Source organism: Argopecten irradians, chromosome 1, assembly GCF_041381155.1.
Source record: "Argopecten irradians isolate NY chromosome 1, Ai_NY, whole genome shotgun sequence".
NCBI classification, from domain to species: Eukaryota; Metazoa; Mollusca; class Bivalvia; order Pectinida; family Pectinidae; genus Argopecten; species Argopecten irradians.
In genome coordinates, this window is record NC_091134.1 from 877,814 (window position 1) to 899,689 (window position 21,876).

The window sequence follows — 21,876 nt, forward strand, 5'->3', positions numbered from 1 at the left end:
CCTTTGTTTGAGTCGTTCATAGCCCAGTTATGAAGTATGGTGGTAACAAGGCGTGACCAGTTAATGATACAAAGAATCCATAAAAATTCATGATGACCAGGTGATATTGAATCCGATGGGGATGACTTCTAAGCAATAGCCGTCTTTTTTGTATTATATTAGTCATTTTATGAATAATGAATATTTCAATGAATTTTTTAAATCAAATAATGATTCTTATCTTCTTAAAAGGAATTCAAACGCTAAGAAATGTTATCTTTATAAAAACTAGAATTATACAGAGCATAAATTCTGTGTTGTAGCTAATAATTTCAAATGATATCCAAGGTTCATTCTTATTTTATTCGCGTATATATTCGTATTTTGTTGGTATATATAAGTTTCAGTCAGGACAAGAGAGTGTTTGTTCGCCCAACCCGTTACACTGAACGCGAAGCAGGAGCAGCATCAACTACCACTTATGTAGACTATGGTGTGACTTGGCCAGGGGACAGAACCCAAAGTCTGTCTCATAGGGTCAAACCTGAGACGGTACCAAGGGAAACATTAGGAAGAATAAATTCAGTTTAGGAAGAAGAGAAAGGATAAGATATCAGGAACAATTCTAACGCTCTATTTGAAAGGAACAAGGACAGCAATCTTAAGAAATAACTTGTCATGGTACCTTGCTTTTTCTAATTTATGTTTTTGAAATATTTCGTTTTTGAAGTTAAAAGTTTTATGTGCAATCACTGGGCAAAAATTCTACAACATGCACCTTGATATCAATAAGAAAAACCTCCTTATACATTATTTAAAGTAATTGCATATAAATTTATTTTGAAAGATATGAAGGGATGAGAAGTAATAACGAGTAAATGATGAATATATCTGAAATGAATGTGAAAGTGACGAAAGGTTGTGGTTAATCAATTAAAATATGGAAATTGGTGCGAGAGTCCTTCTGTAAAAGGAATACTTTGTTTTCTATATGCCTATTGAATAAAAAAATGAAAAACAAGAAAGAAAACCTCTCTGCACAGAAACGTAAAGTGAAATTTCATTTTCTTTCTGACAATTTCCTAGCTGACTGCCGACACATCGCAGTGCCGAAAAGGAGACGAAACAGAAATAAGGCTACAGGTAAATGAAGGTCGGTATTCCCTCCTTGTTGTCAGCAGGCAGATAGGCCGCTGTTTTGTTTAATGTCTGGATCAGGCGAATAGGACCGCTGGATAATTTGGTGTCTGGATCAGGCGAATAGGACCGCTGGATAGATTGGTGTCTGGATCAGGCGAATAGGACCGCTGGATAGATTGGTGTCTGGATCAGGCGAATAGGACCGCTGGATAGATTGGTTTCTGGTGCCACTAGTTTCGTAATGAACCACAAATGGCAATTTTACTCCGCAAACATAACATATCAGCAGGATATCCGACTTTTTACCATAAACGTACAATATTCTTATCTCACATATTTCATTTCATCCAATTTTATTGAATCAATCAAAAGAACTGGGCAACAGGCTAGGCCTATATAAGCCCTTTCCTAGCCAGAAATTACAATCAAATTAAATTTTACACATGTATTAATTTGATTAAACAACATCTTAATTAAACAAATTTGGTATGTGACAAAAGAATATTATTAATACTCTTAATATGCCAAATTTTATACTCTTATATATATATAAGTTTGGGAATGAATTTCAAATTTATATTTTTATATATAATATAATTGTACAAGGGAGATAATTCAGCAATAGACTGAGTGATAATTATAGTAGTAAGATAGTAATTAGATATGTAATATAACAGACAAGTAAGCCACTTAAACTGTTTTGAAGTTCGAAATTTCTGAATCCGAACATTTCGATTATCTCGTAAATGACTAAGTCGTGTATATGTTCCCAAGGCCATAATATATGTAACAGAACAAAAAAATGACATTTTTCAGTCTTACATGTCTATGTCTGGTCAGTTTTGACATACATATGTAATATGTAATCACCTTAATATGTATTACCTGACATTAACACGTAGGCACAAATTCTAATAGGGTATATAAACAGTCTGACCGCTCCATTCTGGGGGTCAGACACACTCTGGGACACACACTGGTGTGTGGCCCCTTTTGGGATCACAATGTCAGGCACGTCATATAATGTATATTATATGCATATGTAAATATGCACAATTGTTACTTTGTATATAAACTAAGAAAATAAACGTCGACACAATATTGGAGTCCTTCTTCATTTCAACACAACAACTACATGTACCTGAGGAGACATGGGACCAACAAAGCTTCATCCAGCCATACAACAGAGAAGAACATAATTATTATATTTTATCCGACATATACATTTTGTTACATGTCGTGAGACATAATCGTATTTTCAGTCATTTATAGAAATCGACATTTTTTAAACAAAATATGAACGTTTTCCCCTTATCATCTTTTCACATGTCAACGCAACATTTTGTCGTTTTATCAACATTGTACATGATTTTTCTCTTGTGTGTTGGACAAAACTATTTACCCCCCCCCCCCCCCAAAAAAAAAAAAAAAAAAAAAATATGAGAATAAAAATTCACAATCTGTGTTTTAGTTTTTACATTGAAATTGCCTATCTTTTATTTAGATCTTTTATCCAATGCTTTGACTTGTAGTTTGGCCCTAAATGACCTTGACTGTCGACGGGCCGAAGAACTCACACTTTCACGTACCGAAAACATTGAGCTATATTATATATTGGATGATGTATTGGTTAAGTGTACATTCAAGGCCGGAATCCACAGTTAGTCATGAATTACGTCAGAAAATTGGGCCAGCAGGTAGGGTATATGAACTTTTTACCTGCTGACATTACAAAAGGCGACTAAATGTAGGATAATGAAAAAATGACAAGAACAATAGATAAATCTAAAGACAAACTGTTGTATGCTTTATATACGGAAACGTTTATGGGCCTCTACTGGTTGTGTTAAATGTCATTTTGACGACTTTCTGTATCTTGACATCTCTTGTTAACGACTTAATTATCACGACAACCTCATCTGTAACGTCGTCCGATCATTTGTGCCAATAAACCCAGTATCAAGGTTATTCAAGTTTGTCTGAACAGTTTAAGATATCAATCTTTGAAATTTTTGACCGCAAATCGAAAAAAAGCATAATATTGTTTTCCCTGTTTATTTGTCGCAAATTAAAACCTACTTACCAAATAATTAGAACAATAAAAAGGTTATCAGAAAATGTATCCTGTGATTTCATTATACTGTTCGTTTGTGTTCAGTAATAAGAATATCTAATGACACTTTCACGCCACAAAGTATTATATCAGGTAATGTCTGGTTGCCAGTGGTTATTGTCTCTGTTTGTAAGACATCGCTTAGAGAAGTGTCACCATGCTTAGGGTCGACTTCTGTGCCGACATCTTGATGTACACCTGGTCCGTATGTCATAACACTGGTAGACACTTCCTCACCTCGTCTGTCAACCACAGAGTAGATATGTTTATCATCTAAAACCTCACCACGTCGTCCAAGGTCCTCTTCACTATGACCAGCCGCATCTTTGTTAGCCAAGCCATCAGAATTCTCAACTTCAATATTATCATTCTGCATTTTGTTGACCAAGCCATCAGTCTTCCCAACTTTAATATTACCATCTTCGACTTTGTTGGTCATGTCATCGGTCTTGCCAACTTCGATATTTAAGTTGACAACAACATCCACCTGTTTATCGTAGTCCTCATCCCGCGCCCAAGGTTCTAGTTCCCCAGACCCAAACATTCCAAACACCAGCGCCCCGAACAGGTCAAACGCTGCACACACATAGAACACATTCCGCCATTCCTCTGGCGTGTCCTGTAACACATAAAAGTACCTTGGCAACTCCTCTTAAATTACCATACCCGATACGATATTTTCTGTTATAACCTTCAACCCGTCATCATAAAAAATTCGTGTTGTCAATGCATTCGTCATCATAAAAAACAATAGTATACAGTTGTTGACTGGGGTTGAGGGCAACAGAGGATTTGTTGGACCCGGAGACTGGCGTTGAGGGTCCAACAAATCCTCTGATGCCAGAAACCCAGTCAACAACTGTATACTATTGTTTTTTATGATGACAAATGAACTGACAACACGAATTGTAGGTGTGGCGTTACTTTAACAGTCGATTTTAACAGTTCTTTGGACCGCTCGACGGAACAGTTCATTTATTTGCATTTTTGTCAATAGAGTTTATACAGAAACTAATTTATAGGGGTATAGCAATTTCTCTTGTAGGTTCCTTAAAGGGAAAAAGCAAAGCTAATGTCATAATCTTATCATTTTACCGATTAAGCAAAAAAACAACATAAAAAATCAAAGAAAAATCTTCAGGGAGAAAATAAACAAGCGGCAGGGGTAACAACAAGTTTCTTTGGAAAAGAAAGACGTTGTTGAAACATTTAGAAGATACTAAGGTCATGCTTACATTTGGTGTGAGTGCCCCGGCTACTATCGGTGCTACCATCCCCGGAACAGTGGCCGCTGTGTTTGTTATTCCGTATAGAACACCGGCATACCTGGAAACGAGATGTGTCTCTATGTTAAGTATTATCAATCTGAGTGATGTTAATGGGATTTCCTTGAGTGTCCTAAGCTCATAATGCATAAACGGCAAACACGTTAGATTATGAAACATTTAAATAATCATGTTACCATGCTATTACAATAACTAATGAAAATAAATATTAGAAATTTATAAAGAAATGTTCAGAAGCTTACTTAGGAGCGAAGTCGACATGGTTGACGACATATGCTGCCCTTGAGATGCCAGTAAACATGACGGCGAGGGAGAGGTAAACGACAGCCAGGTCCCGTTTCTCACATGTGGAGAAACCAGTTATAACAGAAAACACGCCGGCTCCAACAAACGCTGTAATATAACATGGGGATTATTAGAGAACATCAACTGTCATATACTATAGTATCTGACGATTTCTTTAAAGTTATATTGCATGCAAATTATACTGTAACGATTTGTCACTTAGACGTTTGATATTTGAACATTGACATGTAACTCAATGATTTAGCTCCACAAAAGCATACGTAGGTCTATAAGAGATCCAAATTCTAGGGATCATATATACCTAGTTTTGAATAAAGCGCATTCAATCACCGCCATGTTCAGTGACTTCAGGTTTTGTCGGATTCCGAATCGTATCACGTGACTGACGTTTGACACGATCTGCACGTGGTGAGCCAGGTAACGAGCGTAGGCACACATGTGTTTGTTTACGTTTTCCTTCTGGCTAATATTAGCAAATCATGCTGGTAGATGTCCACAGAAGGAGTATTTGAAACAACCAATTCATATATTGCCGTAAAAAATTGTGTGTCAAATATTGCAATATGCGAGCATTGTTTTATTTATAGATCCAGTCTGCTGAGGTCGACCACATCTTTTGTGAATTGTCGACATTTTTTTTCGGTTTCACAACTCTCGCGTTACTTCGAGATTGTCGCAACGGTTTTCGGAAAAGTTCGGAATGATTCGGCATCTTTCGAGCCTATCTTCACGTGTACACGTTAAAATGTTTTTTACTTTTATAATTAAAAAATACTTCCAGTGCTGCAACCTTATAAAAATTGGCAAAATCAGAAAGTTTAAAACTCAGAAAGACGGAGAAAAATATGTATAACACTTATTAACTTACGACAAAAACAGGGAAAGTGATAGACTATGCAACTTTAGGTCCATATCAGTTTAAATCATCGAGATGGCTAGCTATATGTATAATTGGTCAGAAAAAATTGATGAGCTAATGGAAATGACTTTGATTAAAATGAAGATGGCAACTGCAGTTTGCATAAAACCTCTCAGTAAAGAAATCGCCTTTTGGGCATATAACCACTACAAAATGTTACATTATGTGAAACAAATTTGAATTTTAAGAATAAAATTGAGTGTTTGACGGAAATCTAGCTATTTTTACAGAACACACTATTGCTACACACCGGGTACAGGGAAAATATAGTGATCGGTTTGGGGTACATGTTATTAAATCTTTTTACCTAGCACCTGATACACTCTCCTTGTGGCTGTCGTTGATAAGATTTTCCTAGATCTGAGAAAATCGGCGGACTGTCCGGCAAGGAAACCGGACAGAGCCTGACACAAGTAAGGAACTGCTGACAAAACGCCATTCTGTTGGTAAATATACATCAAAATATGCATGATTATCCGTAGTTCACGCTAGGCGCTATTTGTAATAATTCAAAAGAGAAAGATTTGTTTTTAGTTATAGTTAACCTTTTTCACCCTTTTAAAGATGCAACACCGCTGTTGAGTTGTATTTTTTCTCTATCAAAAACAGGAGCAGAAGTATTTTTCTTCAGTTGCAAAAATGACTTTCTTTACACCTTCATCACTATGGTTTTGCATATTTACACAATTAAATATCAGTTCTTGTTTATATGACGAGTATCGTTTATGCTCTGTCGGCGGTGGAGCATCAACAATTACCATTATCAATTTTGTGACGATGAAGGAATGTTGTAAATAGATACAACATACACGGCAGATAACATGCTTCCTAGTTTTGTTGTAATGTTGTGCCTTGAGGATGACATGGTGCTATCATATTAGTATTGCAACCTTGGCCAATAATCCAATCTGTATTTTGTGAATACGTTTACTTAAAGACCTACTTGTTTGATGTCAAAATGTAAGACCGCCTTCATGAACGCGGGCAGACTTGTGAGTAGGGTATAGTTGGTCCAGTTGTTACACACGTGAGCTGTAAGGACCGCCCATAATGCACGTGACTTGACTAGCTCCTTCCAAGGCACTCGAGCCGTCTTTGAAAACAATTAATACAGTAAGTCAAAAATAAGATTCCCTTTATAAACATTATGAAGTCATTTTTTACGCTGCTATACCAATTTGAATGATATAATACCAATGCAATCATAATATCGAAATTATCAAGGTTTCTGTTGGAATGTATGAATATTATGACTTTGTATAAGTAACATTTTAGGACATTTGCGTGGACAGGTCCACTCAGGGCAGTTTGAGATTGCGTAGTTCATAGCCCTGTGTTACTTTACTCTTGAATTGCTTTGAAACGTTTTATGCTACAGTTTAAAAAAACCTGTTCACTATGTATTTGTAATACTTTGATGAAATGGGTTTTATATGTTGTTTTTTAACTATTGCCGTATCCTTTAGTCTTTTGTATTGCAAATGGAATACAACATAAAACACACAAATGTCGAGATACCCGTGACGTTGTGTTGTACTCTATGTTAGAAGTGATGTACTCCCGTTCCACATCAGTAATTCGTTTATGGTCCTCTGGCGAGTCGGACGCAACATAAAACCACATCAAGACCCAGAGGAACGTCAGACCACCTGTAAAACAACAACCGAATGACAGATCATCTAGATTAAAGCAATGGAGATATGTTGTAGACCTAAAGGTGATGTAGAATATTGAAATTGCGTACATACTGGTGATATAGTATAGTTCATACGTACCGATGATGTAGAATGTTGTTGTGTACCTACCGGTGATGTAGAATGTTGCTGTTGTGTACCTACCGGTAATGTAGAATGTTGCTGTTGTGTACCTACCGGTAATGTAGAATGTTGCTGTTGTGTACCTACCGGTGATGTAGAATGTTGCTGTTGTGTACCTACCGGGAATGTTGCTGTTGTGTACCTACCGGTGATGTAGAATATTGCTGTTGTGTACCTACCGGTGATTTAGAATATTGCTGTTGTGTACCTACCGGTGATTTAGAATGTTGTTGTTGTGTACCTACCGGTAATTTAGAATGTTGCTGTTGTGTACCTACCGGTGATTTAGAATGTTGTTGTTGTGTACATACCGGTGATGTAGAATGTTGCTGTTGTGTACCTACCGGTAATGTAGAATGTTGCTGTTGTGTACCTACCGGTGATGTAGAATGTTGCTGTTGTGTACCTACCGGGAATGTTGCTGTTGTGTACCTACCGGTGATGTAGAATATTGCTGTTGTGTACCTACCGGGAATGTTGCTGTTGTGTACCTACCGGTGATGTAGAATATTGCTGTTGTGTACCTACCGGTGATTTAGAATGTTGTTGTTGTGTACCTACCGGTAATTTAGAATGTTGCTGTTGTGTACCTACCGGTGATTTAGAATGTTGTTGTTGTGTACCTACCGGTGATGTAGAATGTTGTTGTTGTGTACCTACCGGTGATTTAGAATGTTGTTGTTGTGTACCTACCGGTAATTTAGAATGTTGCTGTTGTGTACCTACCGGTGATTTAGAATGTTGTTGTTGTGTACCTACCGGTGATGTAGAATGTTGTTGTTGTGTACCTACCGGTGATTTAGAATGTTGTTGTTGTGTACCTACCGGTAATTTAGAATATTGTTGTTGTGTACCTACCGGTGATTTAGAATGTTGTTGTTGTGTACCTACCGGTGATTTAGAATGTTGTTGTTGTGTACCTACCGGTGATGTAGAATGTTGTTGTTATGTACCTACCGGTAATGTAGAATGTTGAAATTGCGCACATACTGGTCATATAATATAGTTCATACCTACCGGTGATGTAGAATGTTGTTGTTGTGTACCTACCGGTGATGTAGAATGTTGTTGTTGTGTACCTACTGGTGATGTAGAATGTTGTTGTTGTGTACCTACCGGTAATGTAGAATGTTGAAATTGCGTAAATACTGGTGATATAGTATAGTTCATACGTACCGGTGATGTAGAATGTTGTTGTTGTGTACCTACCGGTGATGTAGAATGTTGCTGTTGTGTACCTACTGGTGATGTAGAATGTTGTTGTTGTGTACCTACTGGTGATGTAAAATGTTGCTGTTGTGTACCTACCGGTAATGTAGAATGTTGTTGTTGTGTACCTACTGGTGATGTAGAATGTTGCTGTTGTGTACCTACCGGGAATGTTGTTGTTGTGTACCTACCGGTGATGTAGAACGTTGTTGTTGTGTACCTATCGGTGATGTAGAATGTTGTTGTTGTGTACCTACCGGTGATGTAGAATGTTTTTGTTGTGTACCTACCGGTGATGTAGAATATTGTCGTTGTGTACCTTCTGGTGATGTAGAATGTTTTTGTTGTGTACCTAACGGTGATGTAGAATGTTGTTGTTGTGTACCTACCGGTGATGTAGAATGTTGTTGTTGTGTACCTACCGGTGATGTAGAAAGTTGTTGTTGTGTACCTATCGGTGATGTAGAATGTTGTTGTTGTGTACCTACCGGTGATGTAGAATGTTTTTGTTGTGTACCTACCGGTGATGTAGAATATTGTCGTTGTGTACCTTCTGGTGATGTAGAATGTTTTTGTTGTGTACCTACTGGTGATGTAGAATATTGTCGTTGTGTACCTACCGGTGATGTAGAATGTTGTTGTTGTGTACCTTCTGGTGATGTAGAATGTTGGTGTCGTCTACCAACCGGTAATGTAGAACGTTGTTGTTGTGTACCTACCGGTGATGTAGAATGTTGTTGTGTACCTACCGGTAATGTAGAATGTTGTTGTTGTGTACCTTCTGGTGATGTAGAATATTGTTGTGTACCTACCGGTAATGTAGAACGTTGTTGTTGTGTACCTACCGGTGATGTAGAATGTTGTTGTTGTGTACCTACCGGTGAAGTAAATGTTGTTGTTGTGTACCTACCAGTGAAGTAGAATGTTGTTGTTGTGTACCTACCGGTAATGTAGTATAATGTTATTGTGTACATACTGGTGATGTAGAATAATGTTATTGTGTACCTACCGGTGATGTAGAATGTTGTTGTTGTGTACCTACCGGTAATGTAGAATAATGTTATTGTGTACCTACTGGTGATGTAGAATAATGTTATTGTGTACCTACCGGTAATGTAGAATGTTGTTGTTTTGTACCTACCGGTAATGTAGAATAATGTTATTGTGTACCTACTGGTGATGTAGAATAATGTTATTGTGTAACAACCGGTGATGTAGAATGTTGTTGTCGTCTACCAACCGGTGATGTAGAATGCTGTTGTTGTGTACCTACCGGTGATGTAGAATGTTGTTGTTGTGTACCTACCGGTAATGTAGAATAATGTTATTGTGTACCTACCGGTGATGTAGAATGTTGTTGTTGTGTACCTACCGGTAATGTAGAATGCTGTTGTTGTGTACCTACCGGTGATGTAGAATGCTATTGTTGTGTACTAACCAGTGATGTAGAATGCTGTTGTTGTGTACCTACCGGTGATGTAGAATGCTGTTGTTGTGTACCAACCAGTGATGTAGAATGCTGTTGTTGTGTACCTACCGGTGATGTAGAATGCTGTTGTTGTGTACCTACCGGTGATGTAGAATGCTGTTGTTGTGTACTAACCGGTGATGTAGAATGCTGTTGTTGTGTACCTACCGGTGATGTAGAATGCTGTTGTTGTGTACCTACCGGTGATGTAGAATGTTGTTGTTGTGTACCTACCGGTGATGTAGAATGCTGTTGTTGTGTACCAACCAGTGATGTAGAATGTTGTTGTTGTGTACCTACCGGTGATGTAGAATGCTGTTGTTGTGTACCTACCGGTGATGTAGAATATTGTTGTTGTTGTGTACCTACCGGTATTGTAGAATAATGTTATTGTGTACTTACCGGTGATGTAGAATGACCAATAATGTAGAATGCTGTTGTTGTGTACCAACCAGTGATGTAGAATGCTGTTGTTGTTGTGTACCTACTGTTGATGTAGAATATTGTTGTTGTGTACCTACCGGTAATATAGAACGTTGTTGTTGTGTACCTACCGGTAATGTAGAATAATGTTATTGTGTACCTACCGGTAATGTAGAATGCTGTTATTGTGTACCTACCAGTGATGTAGAATGTTGTTGTTGTGTACCTACCGGTGATGTAGAATGTTGTTGTTGTGTACCTACCGGTGATGTAGAATGTTGTTGTTGTGTACCTACCGGTGATGTAGAATGTTGTTGTTGTGTACCTGTCGGTGATGTAGAATGTTGTCGTTGTGTACCTATCGGTGATGTAGAATATTGTTATTGTGTACCTTCTGGTGATGTAGAATGTTTTTGTTGTGTACCTACCGGTGATGTAGAATGTTGTTGTTGTGTACCTACCGGTGATGTAGAATATTGTTGTTGTGTACCTACCGGTGATGTAGAATGTTGTTGTTGTGTACCCACTGGTGATGTAGAATGTTGTTGTTGTGTACCTACCGGTGATGTAGAATGTTTTTGTTGTGTACCTACCGGTGATGTAGAATGTTGTTGTTGTGTACCTGTCGGTGATGTAGAATGTTGTTGTTGTGTACCTACCGGTGATGTAGAATGTTTTTGTTGTGTACCTACCGGTGATGTAGAATGTTTTTGTTGTGTACCTATCGGTGATGTAGAATGTTGTTGTTGTGTACCTGTCGGTGATGTAGAATATTGTCGGTCGTACCTACCGGTGATGTAGAATATTGACCCCCAGCCATTGTCGAATCCGTAATCACAAAGCAGACCAGAGGTAGCGAACGTAGCGACATTGCCGAACATAGTTCCTGTCAAATAGAAAGCATTTTTTCACACATCTTTTATTCAATTACGTTTGATATATTAAATATCTGGTATTTGAATTAGCCTCAAATGAATTCTCGTAAATAAAGTCCAAAATCAAATCATGATATTCTTTAATTACACATCAAATAAAGATTCACGTTAGTTTATCATAGATCTGATACAAATTGAATAATAATAACGATAAAATTGTAAAACTATTGTATATATTTCAGCAGTATTGTATTTTAAAGAGTAAGTATTGTAGTGAAAGGTTTTGTTTTTATCAATTACATATTATTAAAAAGCAATAAAAATGACATGTCTAAACGAACTCCATTGTCAACGAACCATGCTAAATGTCTGAACACATTTGATATGTTGCCTCTTACCAAGATACGACACCGAGACCAATTTAGTGCGCTCTAATGGCGGCGCCCAACGACCCCAGATCGACTGCATGGCGGGAAAGGAAACTCCCTAAATTAGAATTTTACATCACTATAGTTTTAAGTCTATAATTATATTAAATACAATATTACGTTGAAATACATACATTATTTATGACTGCCAATTTATTATGATAATAAACACTGTCATGTTTTTGTACTTGTGATGAAAGCCAATAAGTTTCCCTCGTTGGATATTCATATTTTGAATGTGCTTATTTCTCCACAGCAAACCAACTACCGGGTATAATCCATATATTCAAAGTCAACTATTGTTTTCTTAAGCGTACATCATCTTGAATGCGTTTATGTATACGTTCTTTACACGTATCTCGATTACTTTAAGATCCATTAAAAAACTTTAAAGCACATACAAATATATGATGCGGTATTGCTGCTTCCGGAGGAAGACTAGTATCATTTGGAGTTAAAGGTATATACAGAATGATGCACCTACTGTTGATAGACCAAGAATCACTCTCAGAACGTAGACCATAACAATGGAGGCTCGGGCACACACTGGGGTGACAAGGGTACAAATAGAGGCGAGCAATGTGGTGTACCCCAACACGCGCCTCCCGCCAAACCGGTCGGAAAGCCATCCACCGATGATCTGAGTACAAATGTACCCGTAGAAAAACGAGGCCAGCATTGTCGAACGTGTATTTTTATCCCATTCAAACTCTGCGTGCTGTATGATGAGTAAAATTATTATGAAACATGAGTAAGGAGGTAATGCGTAACATAAACATGGTCGCTAAAAATTATTTTGTGAAACAAAAACAAACTTAAAAAAAAATCTTAAAACTTCACTTAATTATCGTATAACCGACTTTTTCAAATGGAATCACATTTTTTTTAATCACACATCAAGACTTCGTGATTAAAAAAATGTGATTCCATTTGAAAAAATCGGTTATACGATAATTAAGTGAAGTTTTAAGCAAGGAGTTGATACTTTGTTTTGGCACCATATAGTTTATGACTTAATTCAGCAACGTCTGTTATAGGGTTGGAATGAAACACAGGTCTCTAGTCAAACAAGCATGACTAATACTGTCGTTTCTTACATCATAGCTCCTGGTGTTTTCTGCCTCAGCAACGCACGTGCCAATGTCGGACAGATTTGATTGGCTGGATCCATTATAGAGAGCGCCTGACGGTTTCACCATGCAAACAATAGCAACGCTAAAGTTGACACGGACCGCATACACACAACAGAAGCCCAGGAATGAGGTATAGGAGAGAAGCCATCGCTGGGAGCAGAAACAAGGTACATTCTCTGTAAAAAAAATCAAAGTTATTTTATGTTAGACATCGATAAATCATGGATCATAAGTTCTTCAATCGACACGATGTTGGTGGAAAACCATCCAAAGGAACACACCCACGGGAAGCCCCCTAAAAGAACGAGAGAGACAAATGCTTATGGTAGGCATTGCATGATGGCAAAATATCAGATCTTCGATTCTGATAAAAAGTTAAAATGTTAAAAGTAAAGGGTGTATATTTTCATTTTGTTTCTGGAATAATTCTCCATATGACAAAGTTGGATTCAATATCAGCAGAAAACAAGAGCGTGCTGATGGATACAAGGAACTCACAGCACTTAGCAACAAATGACTTAGTGATGACTTTTACGCTCATTGTAGGTTCATGCAATGACAATAAATCACTATGTTGACACACAGTAGTATAGGAGTAATGTAAGCAATTGTTACTATAAAAGTACTCATTCTGGTTAATACATCAACAACGGACCAAATTTAAACTCCCCATTACAATGTTACAAACGTTTGATCGTATGTTCAGAGTTTGATTGTAATTTTTGTCGATTTTAAATAAAAATATATAACAATATGATAGAAGATATAAATCTTTGTTTCCATATATTTACATCATTGATTTAAGTTTTTGTTACCAATACTTTTATATGTCAGCTGAATCAAAATGTTTCTTTTATTTTATAGCAAATTGTTTTCTTTCGTGATATATGCTTTCATTCTGCTATGCTTTTAAAGAAACTCATAGTTCTTCTAAGACAGATAATTTATTCTATTATAATCGTCTCGATACCCAACAAAATATTTCCGCTTTCCTGAAAAATAACATAACACCTCTAGTTCATAGATGTAAGACGGTTTGCAATTCACTGTCGTTAGGGATATTTATAATAACTATCTCTATGACTATCCGATGGATATCTGTCAGTATGATCTACATAGGTTTCTGGTTATCATTAGGACTACACTTGATATCACTTGTTTTAAGATTGTAAAGTATTATCTACCTGCCGTTGCTCAAGAAACTACTGAATGACACTAGAGTTTTCACTTAAATTTCTTGGACTAAATGGAGAATTATTTTTGATATTTAAACTGTAGAAAAGCTAACAAGGGTAAAATAGTTATAATGGTAGTTTTTAGCATATGTACAGCCTACCTTCAGTTGTGTGTTTTGATCGACTTTCATTTCGCTCTGTTGGTAAAAGGAAACATTCACGCTCTTCAATATCGTCCATTTCTTTGTCGATCTTAACCTTTATGGTATTTTACGGTATAATGATTCGAGTTTAAATTCATCCGGATATGTGTATTCACGATTGTAATGAGGAGGTTATGCTGTAACCCATTGTGGAGCATGTCCCTTTATAGAGTTTTGTTACATACTCTCAGCAGTGTGTGCGCATACATTTACTGTTAGGGAAGGCAACATTTTCATAAGTATATATACATTTGCATATTTGATTCTATATATTGACACTAGTTATTCAATTATCATAGGGACATACAACAGCGTTAGATATTTATAATTAATTTTGATCAGTTGACGATTATCCTTTAAGTTTATGAATAAACCATGATTTGACATAGAAGTGCAAGTTGGAGGTTGTAGATGAACAGAATAATGTTTTATAAGGATGGTGTTATGAAAATTTTAATTTGACATCCTTGTTTTTTGTATTTTTTTTTTCATTTATGAGAAATAATCTATAATACATGTACATCAGAACAGTGCGTACAAAATATAATTGTTGTTGGCAGCCCGCTCATCTAGGTTCATTTAGATTAAATGACAGTAGTTACTTAATTCACAGCGTACTCAACATATGTGGAGATCTGATGTAGATAAAATGACAGTAGTTACTTAATTCACAGCGTACTCGACATATGTGGAGATCTGATGTAGGTAAAATGACAGTAGTTACTAAAGTCACAGCGTACCCACTATATGTGGAGATCAGATGTAGGTAAAATGACTGTAGTTACTAACGTCACAGCGTACCCACTATATGTGGAGATCAGATGTAGGTAAAATGACAGTAGTTACTAAAGTCACAGCGTACCCACTATATGTGGAGATCAGATGTAGGTAAAATGACAATAGTTACTAAAGTCACAGCGTACCCACTATATGTGGAGATCAGATGTAGGTAAAATGACAGTAGTTACTTAATTCACAGCGTACTCGACATATGTGGAGATCAGATGTAGGTAAAATGACAGTAGATACTAAAGTCACAGCGTACCCAATAGATGTGGAGATCAGATGTAGGTAAAATGACAGTAGATACTAAAGTCACAGCGTACCCACTATATGTGGAGATCAGATGTAGGTAAAATGACAGTAGTTACTAAAGTCACAGCGTACCCACTATATGTGGAGATCAGATGTAGGTAAAATGACAGTAGTTACTAAAGTCACAGCGTACCCACTATATGTGGAGATCAGATGTAGGTAAAATGACAGTAGTTACTAAAGTCACAGCGTACCCACTATATGTGGAGATCAGATGTAGGTAAAATGACAGTAGTTACTAAAGTCACAGCGTACCCACTATATGTGGAGATCAGATGTAGGTAAAATGACAGTAGTTACTAACGTCACGTACCCACATATGGGGAATCTGATTAGGTAAGGAGATCGATGTAGTAAAATCAGTATTACGTCACCGTACCCACTATATGAGGAGATCAGATGTAGGTAAAATGACAGTAGTTACTAAAGTCACAGCGTACCCACTATATGAGGAGATCAGATGTAGGTAAAATGACAGTAGTTACTAACGTCACAGCGTACCCACTATATGATGGAGATCTGATGTATGTAGGTAAAATGACAATAAGTTACTAACGTCACAGCGTACCCACTATATGTGGAGATCAGATGTAGGTAAAATGACTGTAGTTACTAACGTCACAGCGTACCCACTATATGTGGTAGATCAGATGTAGGTAAAATGACTGTAGTTACTAACGTCACAGCGTACCCACTATATGTGGAGATCAGATGTAGGTAAAATGACAATAGTTACTAAAGTCACAGCGTACCCACTATATGAGGAGATCAGATGTAGGTAAAATGACAGTAGTTACTAAGTCACAGCGTACCACTATATGTGGAGATCTGATGTAGGTAGGTAAAATGACAGTAGTTACTAAAGTCACAGCGTACTCGACATATGTGGAGATCAGATGTAGGTAAAATGACTGTAGTTACTAACGTCACAGCGTACCCACTATATGTGGAGATCAGATGTAGGTAAAATGACAATAGTTACTAACGTCACAGCGTACCCACTATATGTGGAGATCAGATGTAGGTAAAATGACTGTAGTTACTAAAGTCACAGCGTACCCACTATATGTGGAGATCTGATGTAGGTAAAATGACAATAGTTACTAAAGTCACAGCGTACCCACTATATGAGGAGATCAGATGTAGGTAAAATGACTGTAGTTACTAACGTCACAGCGTACCCACTATATGATGGAGATCTGATGTAGGTAAAATGACAGTAGTTACTAACGTCACAGCGTACCCAACTATATGTGGAGATCAGATGTAGGTAAAATGACAGTAGTTACTAAAGTCACAGCGTACTCGACATATGTGGAGATCAGATGTAGGTAAAATGACAGTAGTTACTAACGTCACAGCGTACCCACTATATGTGGAGATCAGATGTAGGTAAAATGACAAGTAGTTACTAAAGTCACTAGTCACGTACCCACTATATGTGGAGATCTGATGTAGGTAAAATGACAGTAGTTACTAACGTCACAGCGTACCTACTATATGTGGAGATCAGATGTAGGTAAAATGACAATAGTTACTAAAGTCACAGCGTACCCACTATATGTGGAGATCAGATGTAGGTAAAATGACAATAGTTACTAAAGTCACAGCGTACCCACTATATGTGGAGATCAGATGTAGGTAAAATGACAGTAGTTACTAAACGTCACAGCGTACCTACTATATGTGGAGATCAGATGTAGGTAAAATGACAGTAGTTACTAAAGTTCACAGCGTTACATATGTGGAGATCGATGTAGGTGACAGTAGTTACTACAGTCACAGCGTACCCACTATATGTGGAGATCAGATGTAGGTAAAATGACAGTAGTTACTAAAGTCACAGCGTACCTACTATATGTGGAGATCAGATGTAGGTAAAATGACAGTAGTTACTAAAGTCACAGCGTACCCACTATATGTGGAGATCAGATGTAGGTAAAATGACAGTAGTTACTAAGTCACAGCGTACCACTATATGTGGAGATCAGATGTAGGTAAAATGACAGTAGTTACTAAAGTCACAGCGTACCCACTATATGTGGAGATCAGATGTAGGTAAAATGACAGTAGTTACTAAGTCACAGCGTACCCACTATATGTGGAGATCAGATGACAGTAGTAGGTAAAATGTGGAGACAATGTAGTTACAAGTTACTAAAGTCACAGCGTACCCTACTATGTGGAGATCAGATGTAGGGACAGTATCTAAGAGCGTGTACTATATGTGGAAATCGATGTAGGTAAAATGACAATAGTTACTAAAGTCACAGCGTACCCACTATATGTGGAGATCAGATGTAGGTAAAATGACAGTAGTTACTAAAGTCACAGCGTACCCACTATATGTGGAGATCTGATGTAGGTAAAATGACAGTAGTTACTAAAGTCACAGCGTACCCACTATATGTGGAGATCTGATGTAGGTAAAATGACAGTAGTTACTAAAGTTACTAAAGTCACAGCGTACCCACTATATGTGGAGATCAGATGTAGGTAAAATGACAGTAGTTACTAAAGTCACAGCGTACCCACTATATGTGGAGATCAGATGTAGGTAAAATGACAGTAGTTACTAAAGTCACAGCGTACCCACTATATGTGGAGATCAGATGTAGGTAAAATGACAGCGTACCCACTATATGTGGAGATCAGATGTAGGTAAAATGACAGTAGATACTAAAGTCACAGCGTACCCGCAGGTTCGTCTTTGAAGTAATGAAATTTACCACCGTAATGTAAATGTTTGTGATCGAAATCACCTGGATAGAAAACAGTATATCATTGTTTTGGTGATGTCATTAAAATTTCTCTTAAATGCTTTTACTTTCGAAATTGAACTTCATTCCACTATAGACTAGATACATATATACAATAAATAATAATTGAATTTTAAAGTCAAGTGGTCAACAGCCTAAACAACTTGTTTGTGTCCCCTATGTGTACTCTCTCTCTCTCTCTCTGTCGCTCTCTCTCAGGCTGTCTAGATTTAGTCAAAACAGCTTTTAGTCCTGTCATTCTTCGACATCAATTGACGAAAAGACTTCAGATACGAAATTCCTTTTGTAGCGATGCATATTGTGATTCAGTCATAATTTATCTGCCTGATTCATAGTTAAGTCATTGATTTGGCAACCAAAACAATATCTATGACGAGGTGTTATCCTGTTCTCGTTACAAAATGAGAGTAGATACCTATAGTTCAGATTAATTTTTGGTTTAGTTAACCAGGTGCTGTTTTTTGCGTGAAAATCGCTTGGTTTTTCTGCAATAGATTTTTAAGTAAATGAGGATTGTACTTATCTCATGCATTTTTTGAAACTGTAATCATTTGGTCACCGAAAAGCAATATATATAAGAGTGTTGTATGAAGCATAGACGAGACAAGAGTGATTTTCAAATGACAGTTGATTTTCGAAGTGGAGCTGTCGACGCCATATTTGGTTCGCCTACCAAATTACACCTTCGCATACAAAGACACGTTCGACCCCCTGCTAATGTCATTTCAAATACGTAATAAAACGATAAGATGCACTCGGTAGAAGTTAGCCACAAGCAAGGTGAGAGGACATCCAGTTGGTTGATATTGGGCGTGTTGTTTTCTCTATATTGGATCCATCTTTCTTATGTATAAGGACATAATGACTAGAGAAATACATAAGTGTACGACAGACTTATATAACTTTTCCCTATCTACACGGTGTGACATGAACATGGTTCCGTCGTCTGCACGTTAATTTTAATGACGTCATCGACATTGCAATTTATGACGTCACTTTATTGTCTTCAGGTTCAAAAGGTAAGCGCGCGCAATCAGTCATACCCTAGGTATTGAGAGAAATCTTCCACGGCCGGTATAAAATCAGTGAATGGCGGGGGAAAATGTAAGTGATAGCTTTAGTAACTTAAAGTAATATCACCATGGTAACTATTGTAACCATATACCTTTATCAACTGGAGAAAAGAAACTGGATGATCGGGTGGTGTAGTGATTAAGCCGCTCGCCTTTCACCTAGCCTGCCGGGGTTCGATCCCCGGCATGGACGTGAAAAGGTCAGGGGTCACCTGCCGATCACGTGGGTTTTCTCCGGGCACTCCGGTTTCCTCCCACACTAAGACCCCTCGCGCGCTTACATCCGGGCCATCGAGAGTGATTTATATAAGTTGTGTAACTTGTTTCTCAATCGATGTTAAATAAATAAAGTTTATAATATTACTTAATGATGTGTAATTCAATGTTTCGTCAGTCCCTACATTAACTTAGATAATAAAACACCACCTATCAAAGACACATAAGGCGATGCATATATTGTACAGTATTGAAAGTCAAAATTGACAACTTAAGGTCAGGAGAAAAATGATTTATGAACTATAAGCTATTTCACAAAACTCCACTAATATTAAACATATGTGCACTTCATTAGAACACCTAACCATACGTTTAAACATATTTTTATCTTTTTCTAACCGTTTATTTTTTTCGTCCGACATGTTATTGGGATGTAATCCAAAATAAGACGTTTTATCTATCTCTTACCGTCTGTTTTCTTTTTGTCGCCCCCATCTTTGTGGGATGTTATCAAGCATAAGACGTTTTATCTTTCTCTTACCGTCTGTTTCCTTTTTGTTGCCCGCCATCTTTGTGGGATGTTATCAAACATAAGACGTTTTATCTATCTCTTACCGTCTGTTTCCTTTTTGTTGCCCGCCATCTTTGTGGGATGTTATCAAACATAAGACGTTTTATCTATCTCTTACCGTCTGTTTCCTTTTTGTTGCCCGCCATCTTTGTGGGATGTTATCAAACATAAGACGTTTTATCTTTCTCTTACCGTCTGTTTCCTTTTTGTTGCCCGCCATCTTTGTGGGATGTTATCAAACATAAGACGTTTTATCTTTCTCTTACCGTCTGTTTCCTTTTTGTTGCCCGCCATCTTTGTGGGATGTTATCAAACATAAGACGTTTTATCTTTCTCTTACCGTCTGTTTCCTTTTTGTTGCCCGCCATCTTTGTGGGATGTTATCAAAAAAGACGTTTTATCTTTCTTTTACCGTCTGTTTCCTTTTTGTTGCCCGCCATCTTTGTGGGATGTTATCAAACATAAGACGTTTTATCTTTCTCTTACCGTCTGTTTCCTTTTTGTTGCCCGCCATCTTTGTGGGATGTTATCAAACATAAGACGTTTTATCTTTCTCTTACCGTCTGTTTCCTTTTTGTTGTCCGCCATCTTTGTGGGATGTTATCAAACATAAGACGTTTTATCTTTCTCTTACCGTCTGTTTCCTTTTTGTTGCCCGCCATCTTTGTGGGATGTTATCAAACATAAGACGTTTTATCTTTCTCTTACCGTCTGTTTCCTTTTTGTTGCCCGCCATCTTTGTGGGCGCATAAACATGAATCAAACGTTTTATCTTTCTCTTACCGTCTGTTTCCTTTTTGTTGCCCGCATCTTTGTGGGATGTTATCAAACATAAGACGTTTTATCTTTCTCTTACCGTCTGTTTCCTTTTTGTTGTCCGCCATCTTTGTGGGATGTTTTCAAACATAAGACGTTTTATCTATCTCTTACCGTCTGTTTCCTTTTTGTTGCCCGCCATCTTTTGTGGATGTTATCAAACATAAGACGTTTTATCTTTCTCTTACCGTCTATTTCCTTTTTGTCGTCCATCCTGTTTGTGGGATGTAAGAAGGTTTTCCCACTAACTGCCTACAGACCACAAGTCGTATATATGTAACGGTTACATTTATATAATACTGACATAACTATGTCGATAGGGTTCCGTCTGTTTACTGAAGCATATGGTTACTAAGACACCCAACTATCTAGGCTAGCTTATATACTACATGTTTTAGAAAATGACCGAGGCTTTCCATAACACTTATTAAAGACGAAAAGACCAATCGTTTATCATACGTGTTATCTGAAGTGTAAATTACAATATATAATTTTGATTTATTTTGTCATCAATCTGCATTAAGTCATTTCTTTTAGATTTTGAACGGAATGTTTTCGAAAAAAATAATACTTTTGGGAAAAAACGAAAACGAAACATTGCTCTTTTGCATCTCACATTACCCTGTTAACGGTTTTGTCTACAATTTTAACCCCCTGCCCCAAATTCAAAATATTCCCATGACATTTTCTATGTGTAAATTGGTTTCGAAATTAAAATCCGGGGAAACAGTTTTTGAGTGACTTGAAAATAGAGATTGTAGGTAGCAATGAACTACTTCTTTGTTAGTATGCCCAGCTATACATTTCCAGTTGATGATTTCAGAGTATGATGTAAGTAAAAATTAGTGTAC

At 37.2% G+C, this 21,876-nt stretch overlaps 1 protein-coding gene across 3 annotated transcripts; it reads right to left on the reverse strand.

The window, feature by feature from the left end:
- Positions 1–3,160: 3,160 nt before the first annotated feature.
- On the reverse strand, positions 3,161–21,289 carry LOC138314496 (sialin-like). Of its 3 annotated transcripts, none has more exons than XM_069254874.1 (11): positions 21,214–21,289; positions 13,061–13,272; positions 12,448–12,681; positions 11,934–12,021; positions 11,451–11,546; positions 7,262–7,392; positions 6,687–6,836; positions 6,051–6,183; positions 4,761–4,911; positions 4,468–4,558; positions 3,161–3,851 (listed from the first exon to the last, which is right to left on the reverse strand). In XM_069254874.1, the coding sequence occupies exons 1-11, from the start codon at positions 21,236–21,238 to the stop codon at positions 3,255–3,257; spliced, it is 1,908 nt and encodes a 635-aa protein (XP_069110975.1). In that variant the 5' UTR covers positions 21,239–21,289; the 3' UTR covers positions 3,161–3,254. The 3 variants fall into 3 exon arrangements, with proteins under 3 accessions (XP_069110975.1, XP_069110968.1, XP_069110961.1); XM_069254867.1 differs by lacking the exon at positions 21,214–21,289 and adding an exon at positions 20,180–20,294; XM_069254860.1 differs by lacking the exon at positions 21,214–21,289 and adding an exon at positions 14,433–14,585.
- Positions 21,290–21,876: the final 587 nt, after the last annotated feature.